Below are 16652 nucleotides of genomic sequence, written 5' to 3' on the forward strand. Positions count from 1 at the left end.
AAATGTCCCCTGTCCAGTTAACATCAGACATCAATGAATAACCGGATGCAAAGTCATGTAAGACACAAAGACAAGTTGCTGGATCACAGTTAATCCAACATGTCTCCCTTGCTCAAGCCTTTTTTAGGGTTGATTGGGCAGTAGGTAAGAAAGGCACAGACAGCAGCAGGCTGGGGGTAGGCCAGGAGACAGCTTAACCTCTGCTTGCTTGGCTTAACGCCCTCATGGCTACTCAGGTAGCTGTCAAATAGTTATGACATCAAAAAGGTTTCCTTTGAGCTCTGGATCTCAGTTTTGAACCATCCATATGTGGCTAAATGGCCAGGTTCAGTGTTGAAGGAGACAGTGTGATTTGGGTCTATACTGGAGACAGAGAGTCCAGTCTTGGTTGGTCCTGGAAGCGGCCTCAGTTTCCTCTCCTGTAAAACAATAATACCAGCTTGGAAGACAAGCAAGAATCCAGTCCATCCCACATGGATGTGTGTGATTATAAAGAAGAGGACCAGGGAACCCAGGGGGAGACATCAAATGATATAGAAAAAGAACAATACCCCTAACATTCAGAGGCCCAAGGAAAGTGGAGACAGGGACATCATGATCAAACACACTCAGAGATGTTTAAAGTCCTATTCAATGACCCACTTCTTCACCTAATAAATGCTGATTGCATATATTCCATGGACCAGACTATACTGATATCTAAGGATGCATCTAAGACTACACTAACCTGGCCCTGCCCACACAGTTCATAGGGGCTAATAGCAAATGCAGACAAATTATAGAGAAAACATCAACCTAAGTTTAGAAGTACCTGGTGGCTGCAGGAGCAGATGAAAGGCAAGCCAATCTGAGTTGGGAAGTGAGAAAACAATTCTTGGAATTTGAGATGATGCTGGGGGAAATTCACCCCCGATATTTCATGTAGGTTCTTTTCTATTTTCCCTAAGTGTCAGCTGGTCTGAGAAATAACGGGACAGAGTACAAAAGAGAGAAATTTTAAAGCTGAGTGTCTGGGGGAGACATCACATGTCAGCAGATTCCGTGATGCCCCCTGAGCCGTAAAACCAGCAAGTTTTTATTAGTGATTTTCAAAAAGGGAGGGAGTGTACAAATAGGGTGTGCCTCACAGAGATCACATGCTTCACAAGGTAATAAAATATCACAAGGCAAATAGAGGCAGGGTGAGATCACAGGACCACAGGACCAGGGTGAAATTAAAATTGCTAATGAAGCTTTGGGCACACATTGTCATTGATAACATCTTATCAGGAGACAGGGTTTGAGAGCAGACAACTGGTCTGACCAAAATTTATTAGGCGGGAATTTCCTCGTGCTAATAAGCCTGGGAGCACTACAGGAGACCGGAGCTTATTTCATCCCTCAGCTACGATCGTAAGACAGCCATCCCCAAAGCGGCCATTTCAGAGGCCTCCCCTTAGGGACGAATTCTCTTTCTCAGGGATGTTCCTTGCTGAGAAAAATAATTCAGCGATATTTCTCCTATTTGCTTTTGAGAGAAGAAAAATATGGCTCTGTTCCGCCTGGCTCACAGGCAGCCAGAGTTTAAGGTTATCTCCCTTGTTCCCTGAACATTGCTGTTATCCTGTTCTTTTTTCAAGTTGCCCAGATTTCATATTGTTTAAACAATTTGTGCAGTTAACGCAATTTTGACAGGGTCTTGAGGTGACATTCATCCTCATCTTACAAAGATGATGGTATTAAGAGATTAAAGTAAAGACTAAAGACAGGCATAGGAAATCACAAGGGTATTGATTGGGGAAGTGGTAAGTGTCCATGAAATCTTCACAATTTATGTTCAGAGATTGCAGTAAAGACAGGCTTAAGAAATTATAAAAGTATTAATTTGGGGAACTCATAAATGTCCATGAAATCTTCACAATTTATGTTCTTCTGCCATGGCTTCAGCTGGTCCCTCCGTTCACGGTCCCTGACTTCCCGCAACAAGATGAGACCTGATGGAGAAGAGGATTGTGGTGAGGGAGGGAAGACACTTTCAAGGAACTGGAGAGTGGTCAGTTCTTGATGACTGAAGCATAGACAGAACAGTGGAGAACCGCAGGATAAGGTTGGGGAAGACAACATCGTTAGAACCTACTTAGAAGCAGAGTAAGGGATTGAGCCATATTCTGCAGGGCAATCTGGGCTCCATGAAGGTTTTAAATGTTGGGGAAAACCACTCCAGCAGTACAGCGAGGATCAGGTCATAGACCAACCTGTTTGAGGAACAGCCAGGAGTGAAGGAGGGGGCCCAACAAGGGAGTGTCCAGTTGGACAGAACCCCCAGTCTAGTCCCAGTAGAGGAAATGGGACATGAGAAGGAAGGACTCTGGCCAAGGGAAAAGGCACTCACTATGAGAGTGTGCCCCACTGTCACCAAGGGTAGAACATGTTCTAAGCAGATGATAGTGAGCCAGTTCGGATAAGGCAAAGCTAAGAGATGATGAAAGATAAAAACTGAGTCACGACCAGGAGAGGTGGCTTATGCCTGTAATTCCAGCACTTTGGGAGGCTGGGGCAGGTGGATCACCTGAGGTCAGGAGTTTGAGACCAGCCTGGCCAACATAGTGAAATCCTGTGTCTGCTAAAAATACAAAAATTAGCCAGGTGTGGTGGCAGTCACCTGTAACGCCAGCTACTCGGGAGGCTGAGGCAAGAGAATTGCTTGAATTCAGGAGGCAAAGTTTGCAGTGAGCTGAGATCATGCCACTGAACTTCAGCCTGGGCGACACAGTAAGACTCCATCTCAAAAAAAAGAAAAAAAACTGAGTCATGTCCAGTGAATTTAGCCACAAAGTACCCTTTGGCAGAAGAACACAGACTAGAACCAGAATACCTGGGTTCGACTGCTGCCTCTTCAATTACTAGCTGTGTGACTCAACCACTCGGGGCCTCAGTATTTTCATCTGTGACATAGGGACAACAATAGTACCCACCTCATTGAATTGTTTTGATGATTAACTTAGTGTCTTTATACATATAGATATTCACAAATTACATCTGACAAATATACACACACCAGAACTTAAAGGCACTATAATGTCATTATAACAAATATCTTTTTTATATTTATCATTATCATCATTACTACATTCATAAGCACGAAAAATCAGCTTTAGTAGATTATTGCGGGTAAAAACCGAGTTGTAATGAACAGAATATGCATATGAGATATGAGATAAAGAAGTAGAGATGATAAATGTAGGCCAATTCTTCGAGAAGGCTGTCCACAGAAAAGTGGAGAAACCAACTGTGAGGAACTTCAAATACAAATAAGGTTGTTTTTCTTTTTTTTTTTTTTTTTTTATTATACTTTAGGGTTTTAGGGTACATGTGCACAATGTGCAGGTTTGTTACATATGTATCCATGTGCCATGTTGATTTCCTGCACCCATTAACTCGTCATTTAGCATTAGGTGTATCTCCTAATGCTGTCCCTCCCCCCTCCCCCCACCCCACAACAGTCCCCGGAGTGTGATGTTCCCCTTCCTGTGTCCATGAGTTCTCATTGTTCAATTCCCACCTATGAGTGAGAACATGCGGTGTTTGGTTTTTCGTCCTTGCGATAGTTTACTGAGAATGATGTTTTCCAGTTTCATCCATGTCCCTACAAAGGACACGAACTCATCATTTTTTATGGCTGCATAGTATTCCATGGTGTATATGTGCCACATTTTCTTAATCCAGTCTATCGTTGTTGGACATTTGGGTTGGTTCCAACTCTTTGCTATTGTGAATAGTGCCGCAATAAACATACGTGTGCTTGTTTTGCATATTTGTTTGTATAGTTTTTCTTATTTATTGATTGAGATATGATTAATTTAATTTACAATCCAAATGTAAAGTTTTTTTTTTTTTTTTTTTTTTTTTTTTTTTTTTTTTTTTTTTTTTTTTTTGATTTTTTTTTTTTTTTTTTTTTTTTTTTTTTTTTTTTTTTTTTTTTTTTTTTTTTTTTTTTTTTTTTTTTTTTTTATTTTTCTTATATGGAGATAGTTAAACACACCAAAATGTAGTTTGAAAGAAGCCAAAAGAGGTAAGGACTTTATGTTTAGGACAGAGGCAGATGTGCACAAGGTCAAGAGACATAGGAAAATCCCCCTTGGACAGGCCAGGCATGGCTCTTCCATGGTTGCAGGGAAGCCTGCATGGTTGCAGGAAGAAGTGAGGAGCAGTGCAAGTGAGTCTGGTGGTGGAAAGACAAGGAATTTCTTCCTTGAAAGCATCATCTCCTCTGCGAAAGGGAGGCAGATCACACTACAAGAGGAGCCATGAGAGAAGAAGAGACTATTGGTCTGCTGGAAAAATGAACAGATAGGGAAAGATCAGCATGGAGGGCTGCTGGTCAGAGAAACCTGAGAAGTTGCTTGGCTGCCCTCCAGGTAGGTGAAGCCTGGAGATCCTGGGCTGGAGACTGGGCATCTGCACTGGCCAAGTGTTGAAATCTACAGTAAGAGGCAAAAGCAAATCTTGACTCAATTTTTCTCTTCCTCAGTCCCTGTGTCTCCTCCTGTCCTCACCCTCAACTCTGCTGAGGCCCTGACTTTTGAAGGAGCCACTGTGACACTTCACTGTGAGGTCCAGAGAGGTTCCCCACGAATCCTATACCAGTTTTATCATGAGGACGTGCCCCTGGGGAGCAGCTCAACGCCCTCTGTGGGAGGAGTGTCCTTCAGCTTCTCTCTGACTGAAGAACATTCAGGGAATTACTACTGCACAGCTGACAATGGCTTTGGTCCCCAGCGCAGTAAGGCAGTGAGCCTTTTTGTCACCGGTAAGTGCTGGGTTCCTGCCAATCACCCATCCCTGGCCGAGTTCTTTCTCACCCATTCCTTTAAAAATCTGTTTGCACTGTCCAGTTTCCTCCCCTAGTCAACTTAATCCGCTTCTTGTCAACTTAATCCGCTTCTTGGCTTCCTCCTCAACTAACTAGCAGGGGTTCTCAGTCCTCATAAGTCCTGGCTCAGCCAGACCCCTAAAACAGCTCAGTAGATTCCCCAGCTTTTACCAAATAAACTTATTTATTGTATTTTCTCCTCATTCCTTGTATGTTCTAACAGTATGCCAATTTTTCTTGATGCACAGAGTGTGTCCTACTTCTCTACTGACATTTACATATAAACTTAGCTACAAGCACAGTCTTATAGATAAATATTGGTCAAGTCCTTAAATTCTCCAAAGGATTTCCAATCTTATGGTAGATTTGGGGAAAGCTGCTGGTGAACAAAGGGGGAAATGGCTCCCTAGGAACCAGCTCCTCAAACTTCTGGAGTTTTTATGATCCCTTGTTTCCTAACCCGCTAAAATCAGTATCATTTTATTGCATTATTTTAAAAAACTATTGTTGAAGTATGACATACATTCAACAAACGTGTGCAAATTGTATGTGTATGATTTGGTGTCATTATAGGAGTTAAGCTGCTTCTGTTTTTACTTCAATCTTTGTTTATTAGAAACTGGGGGAAAGTTTATTTTCTTTTCAGAGAAGCAAAATGGTATGATAGAAAAATCTTAAGCCTGATGTGTCAGACATGCCCCTAGCATAACTTGTTGAGTAAAGAGGTTATTTTTAAAATGTGAATGTTCTGAGACTACTCCAAAGTCAGAGCCAAATCTATCTAGGAAGCTTCTAGACTTCACTCATTCTGTATGCCATTATCATGTTTTTATCCATGTTTTGCTTTCTTCTCATATTTAGCAGCATCTTAAGCCTCTTTATTTTCTGTTCCTTGACTGTCACCCTTAATGCCAGTAGAATGTAAGCTTCATGAGAACAGAACTGCATCCATCTTGGTCTCCACAACATCCCTGTGCCTACTTAGTATTTGGCACACAGTAGGTCCTCAGTCAACATTTGTAATTTAGTGGACAGATGATATGACAAGATGATAAGAGAGGATTTTAAAAAATCATCTAGCAAAGCCCAAGAGGAAAAAAAAACAAAGGTATTTTATAAATGAAATACCAATTTGAAGCAGTAAGAATAGAATGGATACCTTTGAAAACCGTTAATTGAATGAAGAACCAATTTGAGAAAACAATACAGAATACAAAGTAGAAAGATACAGAAATAAAGGCAAAAATTATAATATGGAAATCAGACAATGGAGCCCCCCCCCTCCGTTATCCAGTTATGTGGATAATTAAAATGGAGACCCTCAGAAAATTGAACCGGAGTAAAATGAAGCTCAAAGATGTAGTAGAAATTGTTGGGAAGTAAAGAAAACTTGAATATGTAGATCAGAACATATATGTTTATGAAGTTATTGACCTTTGAGGTTAAAAAAATATATATGTGTATATGATTATGGGGAAAAAAAGCAGTCATCTCAGAAAGAAAAATATCAAGTTAGTCTTAGACTTTGCAGCACACTCAATACCAAAGAGAGAGGAGGTCCAGACTTGGACCTGCGAGGAAAGAATAATGACTGAAAATATTTTTTTTTTTTTTTTTTTTTTTGAGACGGAGTCTCGCTCTATCGCCCAGGCTGGAGTGCAATGGCGCAATCTCGGCTCACTGCAAGCTCCGCCTCCTGGGTTCACACCATTCTCCTGCCTCAGCCTCTCCGAGTAGCTGGGACTACAGGTGCCCGCCACCACGCCCGGCTAATTTTTTGTATTTTTAGTAGAGACAGGGTTTCACTGTGGTCTCGATCTCCTGACCTCGTGATCCGCCCGCCTCGGCCTCCCAAAGTGCTGGGATTACAAGCGTGAGCCACCGCGCCCGGCCAACAACTGAAAATTTTGTATCAAAAAGGCATCATCAAAAATACAGGGATTCAGGAAACTGAGAATGCACTAAGCCTTCTGGAAAAACCACCTAATGACAAAATCTAGCCCAACAAGATGTAAATGAATATAAAAGACTCATAATGAGGAAACCACATTATGACTGGCTCTCAACCCTGGCTGCACATTAGACTCATCAAAGACCTTTATAAAAGACACATTACTAAGCCCCTCTCCAGACTAATTCAATTCAGAATCTCACAGATGGGGCCACAGAATCAATATGTTTTGACACGACCTCAAGTGAGAGTATTGTGTAGACAAGATTGGAAACCACTGATTTAGATATAGAAACAAAGGCTAATCAGCTGTGAGAATTATGGTCACAGAATAGAAAGTAACTATTATGAACACTGAAAATGTAAAAAAAAATGTAACAAAGAAAAATCAGTTAGTCAGAGGAAGGAGAGGAAGTAAAGGAACAATCATTTTCTCATGATTATTATTATTTCAGAGTAAATTGTGAATTGTTTCACAATTCAAAAAGAATGGACAGTTTTAAAAAATTGGTGACAGATTTCAAAATGTCCATTTTGTAAATCGTTTCTGAATACTTTGTCAACAGTTACTTATCATTAATGGCTTATACTTCACTAAAATTCCATGGAAAACCAACTAGTAGCCTGTAGGGTCACATAGGAGAGAACAAGTGAATTCTTCGGATGGCGCAACCATAGATGTTAGGACTGACAAAAAAATAGATAATAAAAATAAACCTGTGCATTGATATGATCATAAATGATCAGGGAAAGAGGAAATAGGAACTCTCACACACCATTATTACAAGTGTCAATTGGTTCAACCTTTTCGTCTTAATTGACACATTGTAATTATATATATTTATGGAAGTACATTTTGATATTTTGATACACATACATGGTATATAATGATCAAATTGGGATATTTAATGTACCCATCATCTCATGCATTTATCATTTCTTTGGAATAAAAACATTCAAAAGCCTCTCTTCTAGCTTTTTTGTAATATATTATAACTGACTGTTAACCGTCATCACCCTACTGTCCAATAGAAAAGAATTTATTCCTCCTGTTGAATTACAACTTTATACCCATTGACCAACTTCTCCCTATCCTCCTCTTCCCTCTCCCCTCCCCAGTCTCTGATAACCACAGTTCTATTCTCTGCTTCTATAGTATCAACTTTGTTTTTTTTTAGATTCAAAATATGAGTGAAATCATGCAGTATCAGTCTGTCTGTGCCTGGCTAGTTTCATTAAATATGACATCCTCCAGGCCTTTTCATATTGCTGCAAATCACAGGATTTCATTATTTTTTATGGCTGAATACTATTCCATTGTGTATATATTCCACATTTTATTTATTTATTCATCTGCTGGGGGGCACTTAGATTGCTTGTATATCTTGGCTATTGTGAACAGGGCTGCAATAAACTTAAGAGTGCAGATATCTCTTCAACATAGCGACTTTATTTCCTTTGAATATCCACCCAGCAGTGAAATTGCTGGATAATATGGTAGCTCTATTTTTATTTTATTGAGAAACTTCCATGCTGTTTCTTGTAGTGGCTGTACTAATTTACAATGCCACCAGCAATGTAAGGAATCCTTCCTCTCCACAACCTAACCAACACTTGTTTTCTTCTGATTTTTGATAACAGTCATTCTAACTGGAGTGAGGTTATACTTCATTGGCGTTTTAATTGTATTTCCCCAATCATTAGTGATCTTGACCATTTTTTTCATGTACCTGTTGTCCATTTTTATGTCTTCTTTAGAGAAATGTCTGTTAAAGTCTTTTGCCCATTTTTTAATCAGCTTGTTTGGTTTTTTCCTGTTAAGTTCTTTATATATTCTGGATATTAACACCTTGTCAGACATATACTTTGCAAATGTTTTCTCCCGTTCTATAAGTTGTCTTTTTACTCTGTTAATTGTTTCCTTTGATGTGCAAATTCTTTCCAGCTTGATGTAATCCCACTTGTCTAATATTTGCTTTTGTTGCCTGTACTTTTGTATTTTAAAAGGTCCAGTCTTTTAGAAGAACAATTTGACATTATATATTACTTAAAATGTTTGTATACTTCATCCCAGAAATCCCATGTCTAAGAATTTATCCTAAGAAATGCATGTGTAAATATACAAAAATATATCTACAGAATTACTTAACACAGCATTACTTTACATTTAAGAAACAACAACATCCCAAACATCCATTAATGGGAAAATGCTTAAATGTATTATAGAATATCTGTACAGTGGAATACTTTGTCATTGTTAAGAATAATCAGGTAGGCTGGGCACTGTGGCTCTCGCCTGTAATCCCAGCACTTTGGGAGGCCGAGGCAGGCAGGAGGTTGGGAGTTCAAGACCAGCCTGACCAACATGGAGAAACCCTGTCTCTACTAGAAATACAAAATTAGCCGGGTATGGTTGTGCATGCCTGTAATCCCAGCTATTCGGGAGGCTGAGGCAGGAGAATGGCTTCAACCCGGATGGCGGAGTTTGTGCTGAGCCGAGCTCGTGCCATTGCACTCCAGCCTGGGCAACAAGAGTGAAACTCTGACTCAAAAAAATAAAATAAAATAAAATAAAATAAAATCAGGTAATATATTTCCAAAATTATCAAGTTGTAAATGTAAAAGTTGTACTTTAATGTGTGTAAATTGTGCTTTAATAAAGATGAGTTTTAAAAGTTAGTGATGTCGATTTTTAAGTAATACCACAGAAAGATGCCCATAATATATTGCTAAGGGGAAAAAGCAGGTTGTAGACCAGTATGTTATTGTGATCCCATGCATGTGTGTGCTTTTAATGTATTTATTTGTGTGTCTATGAGTGTACTTATACATAGAAAAGATCTAGAAAGTATCACCAAATACTCAACAGAAGTAATTTCTGAAAAAAATAAAGAAAATGGTAAAACTTTTTATTTTTACGTAGATAATTCTGTAAAGTTTGATTTTATTAAATGAATAGCTGGGTTTTTCATTTTTTAAAAAATTTCAATAGTTTTGGGGACCAGGTGGTGTTTGGTTACATAAGTAAGTTCTTTAGTAGTAATTTCCAAGATTTTGGTGCACTCATTACCAGAGCAGTGTACACTGAACCCAGTGTGTAGTACTTTATCCCTCACCCCACTCTCACTCTTCCACTGAATCTGCAGAATCTATTATATTATTCTTAGGACTTTGCATCCTCATAGCTTAGTTCCCACTGATAAGTGAGAACATACAATGTTTGGTTTTCCATTCCTGAGTTACTTAGAATAATGGTCTCCAACTCCATCCAGGTTGCTGTGAATGCCATTATTTTGTTCCTTTTTATGGCTGAGTAGTATTCCATAGTGTACACACACACACACACACATGCACATGCATATATATAACATTTTCTTTATCCACCCCTTAATTGATGGGCATTTGGGCTGGTTCCACAGTTTTGCAATCATGAGTTGTGCTGCTATAAACACGTTTGTGCAAGTGTCTTTTTCATATAACGACTTCTTTTCCTCTGGGTAGATACCCAGTAGTGAGATTGCTGGATGAAATGGTAGTTCTAGTTTTAGTTCTTTAAGGAATCTCCATACTGTTTTCACAGTGGTTGTAATAGTTTACATTCCCACCAGCAGTGTAAAACTGTTCCCTTTACGCCACATTCATGCCAACATCTATTATTTTTTGTTTTTTTAATTATGACCATTCTTGCAGGAGTAAGATGGTATCACATTGTGGTTTTCATTTGAATTTCCTTGATAGTGATGTTGAGCATGCTTATGTGTTTGCTGGCAATTTGTGTATCTTCTTTTGAAAATATTCTATTCATGTCCTTTGCCCACTTTTTGATGTGACTGTTTTTTCCTGATGATTTGTTTGAGTTCTTTGTTGATTCTGGATACTGGTCCAATGTCAGATGCATAGTCTGTGAATATTTTCTCCCACTCTGTGGGTTGTCTGTTTACTCTGCTGATTATTTCTTTTGCTGTGCAGAAGCTTTTAAGTTTAATTCAGACCCATCTATTTATTATTGTTTTTGTTGCATTTGCTTTGGGTTCTTGGTCATGAACTCTGCCTAAGCCAATGTCTAGAAGAGTTTTTTTAAGTATATTCCAGGGTTTATATGGTTTTGGGTCTCAGATTTATGTCTTTGATCCATCTTGAGTTGATTTTTGTGTAAGGTGAGAGATGAGGATCCAGTTTCATTCTTCTACATGTGGCTTGCCAATGATCCCAGCACCATTTGTTGCATAGAGTGCTCTTTCCTCATTTTGTGTTTTTGTTTCCTTTATCAAAGATCAGTTGGCTGTAAGTATTTGGCTTTATTTCTGTGTTCTCTCCTTCCATTGGTCTACCGGTCTGTTTTTATACCAGTACCATGCTGTTCTGGTAACTATAGCCTTGTAGTATAGTTCAAAGTCAGGTAATGTGATGCCTCCAGATTTGTTCTTTTTGCTTAGTCTTGCTTTGGCTGTGTAGGCTCCTTTTTTGTTCCATATGAATATTAGGATTGTTTTTTCTAGTTCTGTGAAGAGTTATGTGGTATTTTGATGGGAATTGCATTGAATTTATAGATTGCTTTTGGTAGATGGCCATTTTCACAATATTGATTCTACCCATCCATAAGAATGGGATGTGTTTCCATTTGATTGTGTCATCTGCGATTTATTACAGCAGTGTTTTATAGTTTTTCTTATAGATATCTTTCACTTACTTGTGAAGGTGTATTTCTAAGTATTTTATTTTTTGTAGGTGTCATAAACAAGTTTGAATTTTTTATTTGATTCTCAGCTTGGTCACTGTTGGTGTATAGCAGTGCTACCGATTTGTGTACATTGATTTTGTGTCCTGAAACTTTACTGAATTCATTTATCAGATCTAGGAGCTTTCTGGATGAGCCTTTAGGGTTTCCTAGGTATACAATCATGTCATCAGTGAACAGCAACAGTTTGACTTCTTCCTCTTTACCAATTTGGATGTCCTTTCTTTCTTTCTTTCTCTTGTCTGATTGTTCTGGCTAGGACAAAGAGCTGTTTTTAATTTTAAAAATACATGTGTCCCTAACTCATTTTCTCTGTCAGTTCCAGTGTCTCGCCCCATCCTCACCCTCAGGGTTCCCAGGGCCCAGGCTGTGGTGGGGGACCTGCTGGAGCTTCACTGTGAGGCCCTGAGAGGCTCTCCCCCAATCCTGTACTGGTTTTATCATGAGGATGTCACCCTGGGGAGCAGCTCAGCCCCCTCTGGAGGAGAAGCTTCTTTCAACCTCTCTCTGACTGCAGAACATTCTGGAAACTACTCATGTGAGGCCAACAATGGCCTAGTGGCCCAGCACAGTGACACAATATCACTCAGTGTTATAGGTAAGTTGACCTAACCAGCAGCACAAAAATAAAAAGACCATCTCCCCTAACTTTACCAGTAGCCAAGATCGGAGGTACGGTTTCTAGAGTCATTTGCTGTGTGACATCTTGTCAGGCTTGGTGCCTACACAGCCTCCATCACTGAATTTTGTATCCTACGCATTCAGGAACTTGCACCTTCCCTTCCCTTGCTGTACTTTTCCTGCTAGCAGCAGTCCAGCCACCATGACCAAAATTCCCCTAACATAGGAGTAAAGGCTTTCAAAATACAAACTATATTCTGGCCAACAGTGATAGTAAGAAAGAAAGTTATAAAGTTCTGTGTGCTTCACCTTGGAAGAGATTTAGTTGTGGTTTTCTCTGTCTGCCAATCAATAAAGAGGCCAACACAATTCTCTTATTGGCTCACACATTTCTCTCTAGCCTCTCCTGCCCCTGTCTCAGAGTGGGTTGGGTTCCCACCTCAGACCCTTGTTAGAAGACATAATTCTTCTGCCTCCTTACCTGCTCCTGTTCCATTCAGCAACATCAAGATCTTCCATGCATCCTTGTCACAGGCAGATTCCTAGTTATGCCCATTCTCAATGAAGGCTTTGGCACTGTACTTTCAGTCCTTCTCCATACACCACAATCTGCCATCATTTCATGAGTCTCATGGTCACATGTATAACCCCCTTAACACCATGGCCTATCCTCTCCACACCAGTCAGCCACTCCCACATACATACACAACTTCATCTCCAAAAGGACAATTTTAAGCCCTTATTATCTGACAACCACCCCCTGGCCTTCTGCTTGCGTCAGCCCCTCCTATCACTATTGTTCTCAGACCTTGACAGAACTCCCAGGTCATTAATACCTCCACTAATTCCCTACTCCACTAGACAATAACCCCCTCCACTCCCGCCACCAAATTGAGTGTCTAGCTCTGTATCCACCCAGTAACTCATCTCTCCTTTTCCTAAAATATAGAAGAGAGGACTTCCCTCCCTATAGGTGAACATCGCCATCTGGTCTCCAGATTTCATCATTTTGTGCATTCTCAGAAGCTATACAACTGATTATCCCTTTCTCTTCTGTGGCCCCAACATCTCTGTCTCTGTAGGATCCTTTGCACTGGCATGTAACATGGTATATCTCTCCCATATCCAAGGAAAATGCTCTCTTGGTCCCACTTATGCCTCCATACATTACCCCTTCATGGCTAAACTTCCAAAAACAGTCAGTTACCCCGGTTGTCTCCATGTCCTCATTGTCCACTAGGCTCTAATCTACTAGGTTTTTCCAAGCTCTCCACCAAAATGTTTCTCACAAAGGTCACCGATGACCTTCAAGGCTTTAAATCCAATGGCCATTTTTCAAACCTCATCTTCCTTGACATCTCAGATATATTCCATGTTGTTTACCATTTCTTCCTTCTTGAAACCCTCCCTTCAGTGAATCTATCTTCTTCTGGCTCTCTTCTCTCCCTGGCCACTTCTTCAGTCTTCTTTACTGGCTCCTCCTTTTATAGAAAACCTTTAAGCATTGGCATGTTCCAGAACTTTGACTTATGCCTGCTTATCTAAATCCTTTCTCTGGATGATCCTGGGTATGTCATGTATAAATGGCCTTGTCATCTATAAATAATGATTCCTAAACTTCTATCTCTAAAAGGGACCTCCCACTTGAGCATCTGCACATGACATATCTTCACTCAAATATCTCAAAAACATATCAATCTGACCATCTCTAAAACTGAACTGCTGACATTCCCTTCCTCTTTCAAGGGTTCCTACCTCTGTGAAACACATCTCTTCTCAACAGATACACAAAGCAGAAACAGAGGAGTCTTCCTCAACATTTCTCTTCCTCAACACTTCTCTTCCTCACCCCTCACAGCCAGTTAATCATTAAGTCTTGTTGATTTGACTTCCTAAATATTTCTTGGGTCTCTATCTCTACCACCTCTATCTAGACAAGTCCACCATCATTTTGACTACTACAGTGCCACTCGTCTATCCCTCAATTCCACTTCTGTTCCACCACAGTCCATTTCATGCACAGAGGTCAAAATGGTCTTTTAAAAGGGACAAATTTGATCATCTCACAGCCCTGCATAGATAGACTTATAGACTTCCCATTGCTCTGTGAAGAAGGACCCAAATCCTTTCATGGCTTATGAAGTCCAGCCTAGATCTCCAGTCTCCTATTTCATGGTACTTTGCAGACTCTTCTCAGCATGATGCCACTTTATTTCAATAATTCAAATGTGCCAGTCTTATTCCCAACTCAGGGCCTTTGCACATACTGTTTGCCTGCCTGGTGCACTCTCCACCTCCATCATCAACTGATTAATTTCAATGTTAATTTCAAAGGTCATTTTGTGAGGAAGCTTTCCTTGACTAACACATACATTTCATACCACCCTGTCTTTTACCAATTATCAAAGTTTTAATTCTAATTTACTGTATTTTTATTTAATTGCTGCCTCTCATCCTTTTAGATTGTAGGCTCTATGAGACCAGCAACTATGTCTTTCTCATCATTGATTCCCTAGCATGTCATGCCATTCTTGGGTCTTATTAAATGCTCAATTAATTTTTATTTTTGCTCAACTTTTTAAAAAATTTTTGTTCAATTAATTTTTGATGGATACATGAATGTAAAAATGAGCAAATAACTTGACAATACTCATTCTCTTGTGGGCCCTATTTCCGATGCAGCCCAGATGCAATTACATCCCTGGTGATGTAAGCAGCAAGTCTCTCCTGTTCTTCATTTTCTGTTGAAACGATTTCTCCTCTCTCCAACTGTCTTTTTACCTCTAAGACACCTGAGTTTCAGTTTAATCTTTGTTTTCACATTCTTCAAACACATTTGAGTTTGTATATTCCAGTATTCCAAGCTGTTTATAGCACTACACAAATGTTGTTGTTTCTGGAGATCTGAAAATGTTGCTGAGTTTTCAGTAATGTCACAAGGGCATTAAAAACTGAGAAAAACATTTTTCCATTTGAAATGTCTTTAGCATGAAGGAATATATTTTAGCAGAAGCAGCTGACACATAACATTTTTCCTCCCTCAGTTCCAGTATCTCGTCCCATCCTCACCTTCAGGGCTCCCAGGGCCCAGGCTGTGGTGGGGGACCTGCTGGAGCTTCACTGTGAGGCCCTGAGAGGCTCTCCCCCAATCCTGTACTGGTTTTATCATGAAGATGTCACCCTGGGTAAGATCTCGGCCCCCACTGGAGGAGGAGCCTCCTTCAACCTCTCTCTGACTACAGAACATTCTGGAATCTACTCCTGTGAGGCGGACAATGGTCTGGAGGCCCAGCGCAGTGAGATGGTGACACTGAAAGTTGCAGGTGAGTGGGCCCTGCCCACCAGCAGCACATCCAAGAACTGACTGTGCCTGCTCTCCCCACAGCTGAAAATGGAGCCACAGAGCTCCTCAGGGCTGTTTGCTTGTGTGGCATCCCAGCACACTTCGTGCCTGCAGAACCTCCCTGTGAAAGTCTCGGATCCTTTGTGGTATGGTTCCAGGAATCTGATGTTTCCCAGCAGTCTTCTTGAATGTGATCAAAGCACCTCACTAAAAATGCAAATAAAACTTTTTTAGAACATAAACTATATTCTGAACTGAAATTATTATATGAAAGTGAAACCAAAGAATTCTAAGTATATGTTTCTCTGCCCTAGAAAAGATTAGGCTGTTTTTTGTCCATATTATTCTCTCATTGACTTCTAACAAGCCTCTACTCTTGAGTTTCTTTCATTACTGGGGATGTAAATGTTCCTTACATTTCCACATTAAAAATCCTATGTTAACATGGGCTATCTGTACAGCCCTTCAGGAGACACACTCGCTGATCTTTAAAGCAAGGGACACAGGTGACCAGGGCGGAGAATGGGGAGCAGGATGACATGGAATGGAAATGGACATCCATCAACCAAATTCCTCTATTCTCAAAGCTGTTCTTTGATCTCTTTCAGTTAAGTGTAATAACCCAAGGAAAGCTGCTTCTAGTGAGCTTTGAATCTTTTTGGTGATGACCTCCTACAAGCCAAACTTTGAAACCTCTGTTTAGAGGGACCCAGTGTTTAGCAAAAGTATGCTAAGGGGTGTTGAGATGAATCTTCTAGACTTGGCTCTGAAGATAACTAGCTGTATGACATTGGCCAAGCACATTTCCCATGCTGACCTCAATTTCCACACCCATAAAGTGGGAAAATCAGACTAGATGAAAATCACGATCATCCCTTGTGCTAGAATTCTATGATTTTGGTAGACAGGGAATATGGATTATGCAGACTTACAGGTTCCTAGAAGGAGTTGTGCAAAAGTAAAAGCAGGTTGTACCTGCTCCTGGAATATATCCTGGAGAGACAGGAGACCATACAATGGTATGCAATCGCCATTCCGGTCATGTAAAGCAAAATATACACTGATGGTCTTATTCCCTTTGGCAATGTGCCTGGGTATCATAAGGAATAGACAGAGTCACATAAGCAGGTTGATCTGGGCATGCTAA

The 16652-nt window shown here is 40.1% G+C and overlaps 1 protein-coding gene across 1 annotated transcript in view; it reads left to right on the top strand.

Annotated features, from left to right (window-relative positions):
* The window catches only part of FCRL5 (Fc receptor like 5), a 36751-nt gene that overhangs the window by 12576 nt on the left and 7523 nt on the right, over positions 1–16652 (top strand). Inside the window, exons 8-10 of the mRNA XM_030824160.1 lie at positions 4511–4789; positions 11861–12139; positions 15207–15485. Coding sequence (XP_030680020.1) covers positions 4511–4789; positions 11861–12139; positions 15207–15485 — 837 coding nt within the window. The remainder of the gene's footprint in view (positions 1–4510; positions 4790–11860; positions 12140–15206; positions 15486–16652) is intronic.

The sequence above is a fragment of the Nomascus leucogenys genome, chromosome 12 (genome assembly GCF_006542625.1).
Source record: "Nomascus leucogenys isolate Asia chromosome 12, Asia_NLE_v1, whole genome shotgun sequence".
In the NCBI taxonomy this organism is placed as follows: Eukaryota; Metazoa; Chordata; class Mammalia; order Primates; family Hylobatidae; genus Nomascus; species Nomascus leucogenys.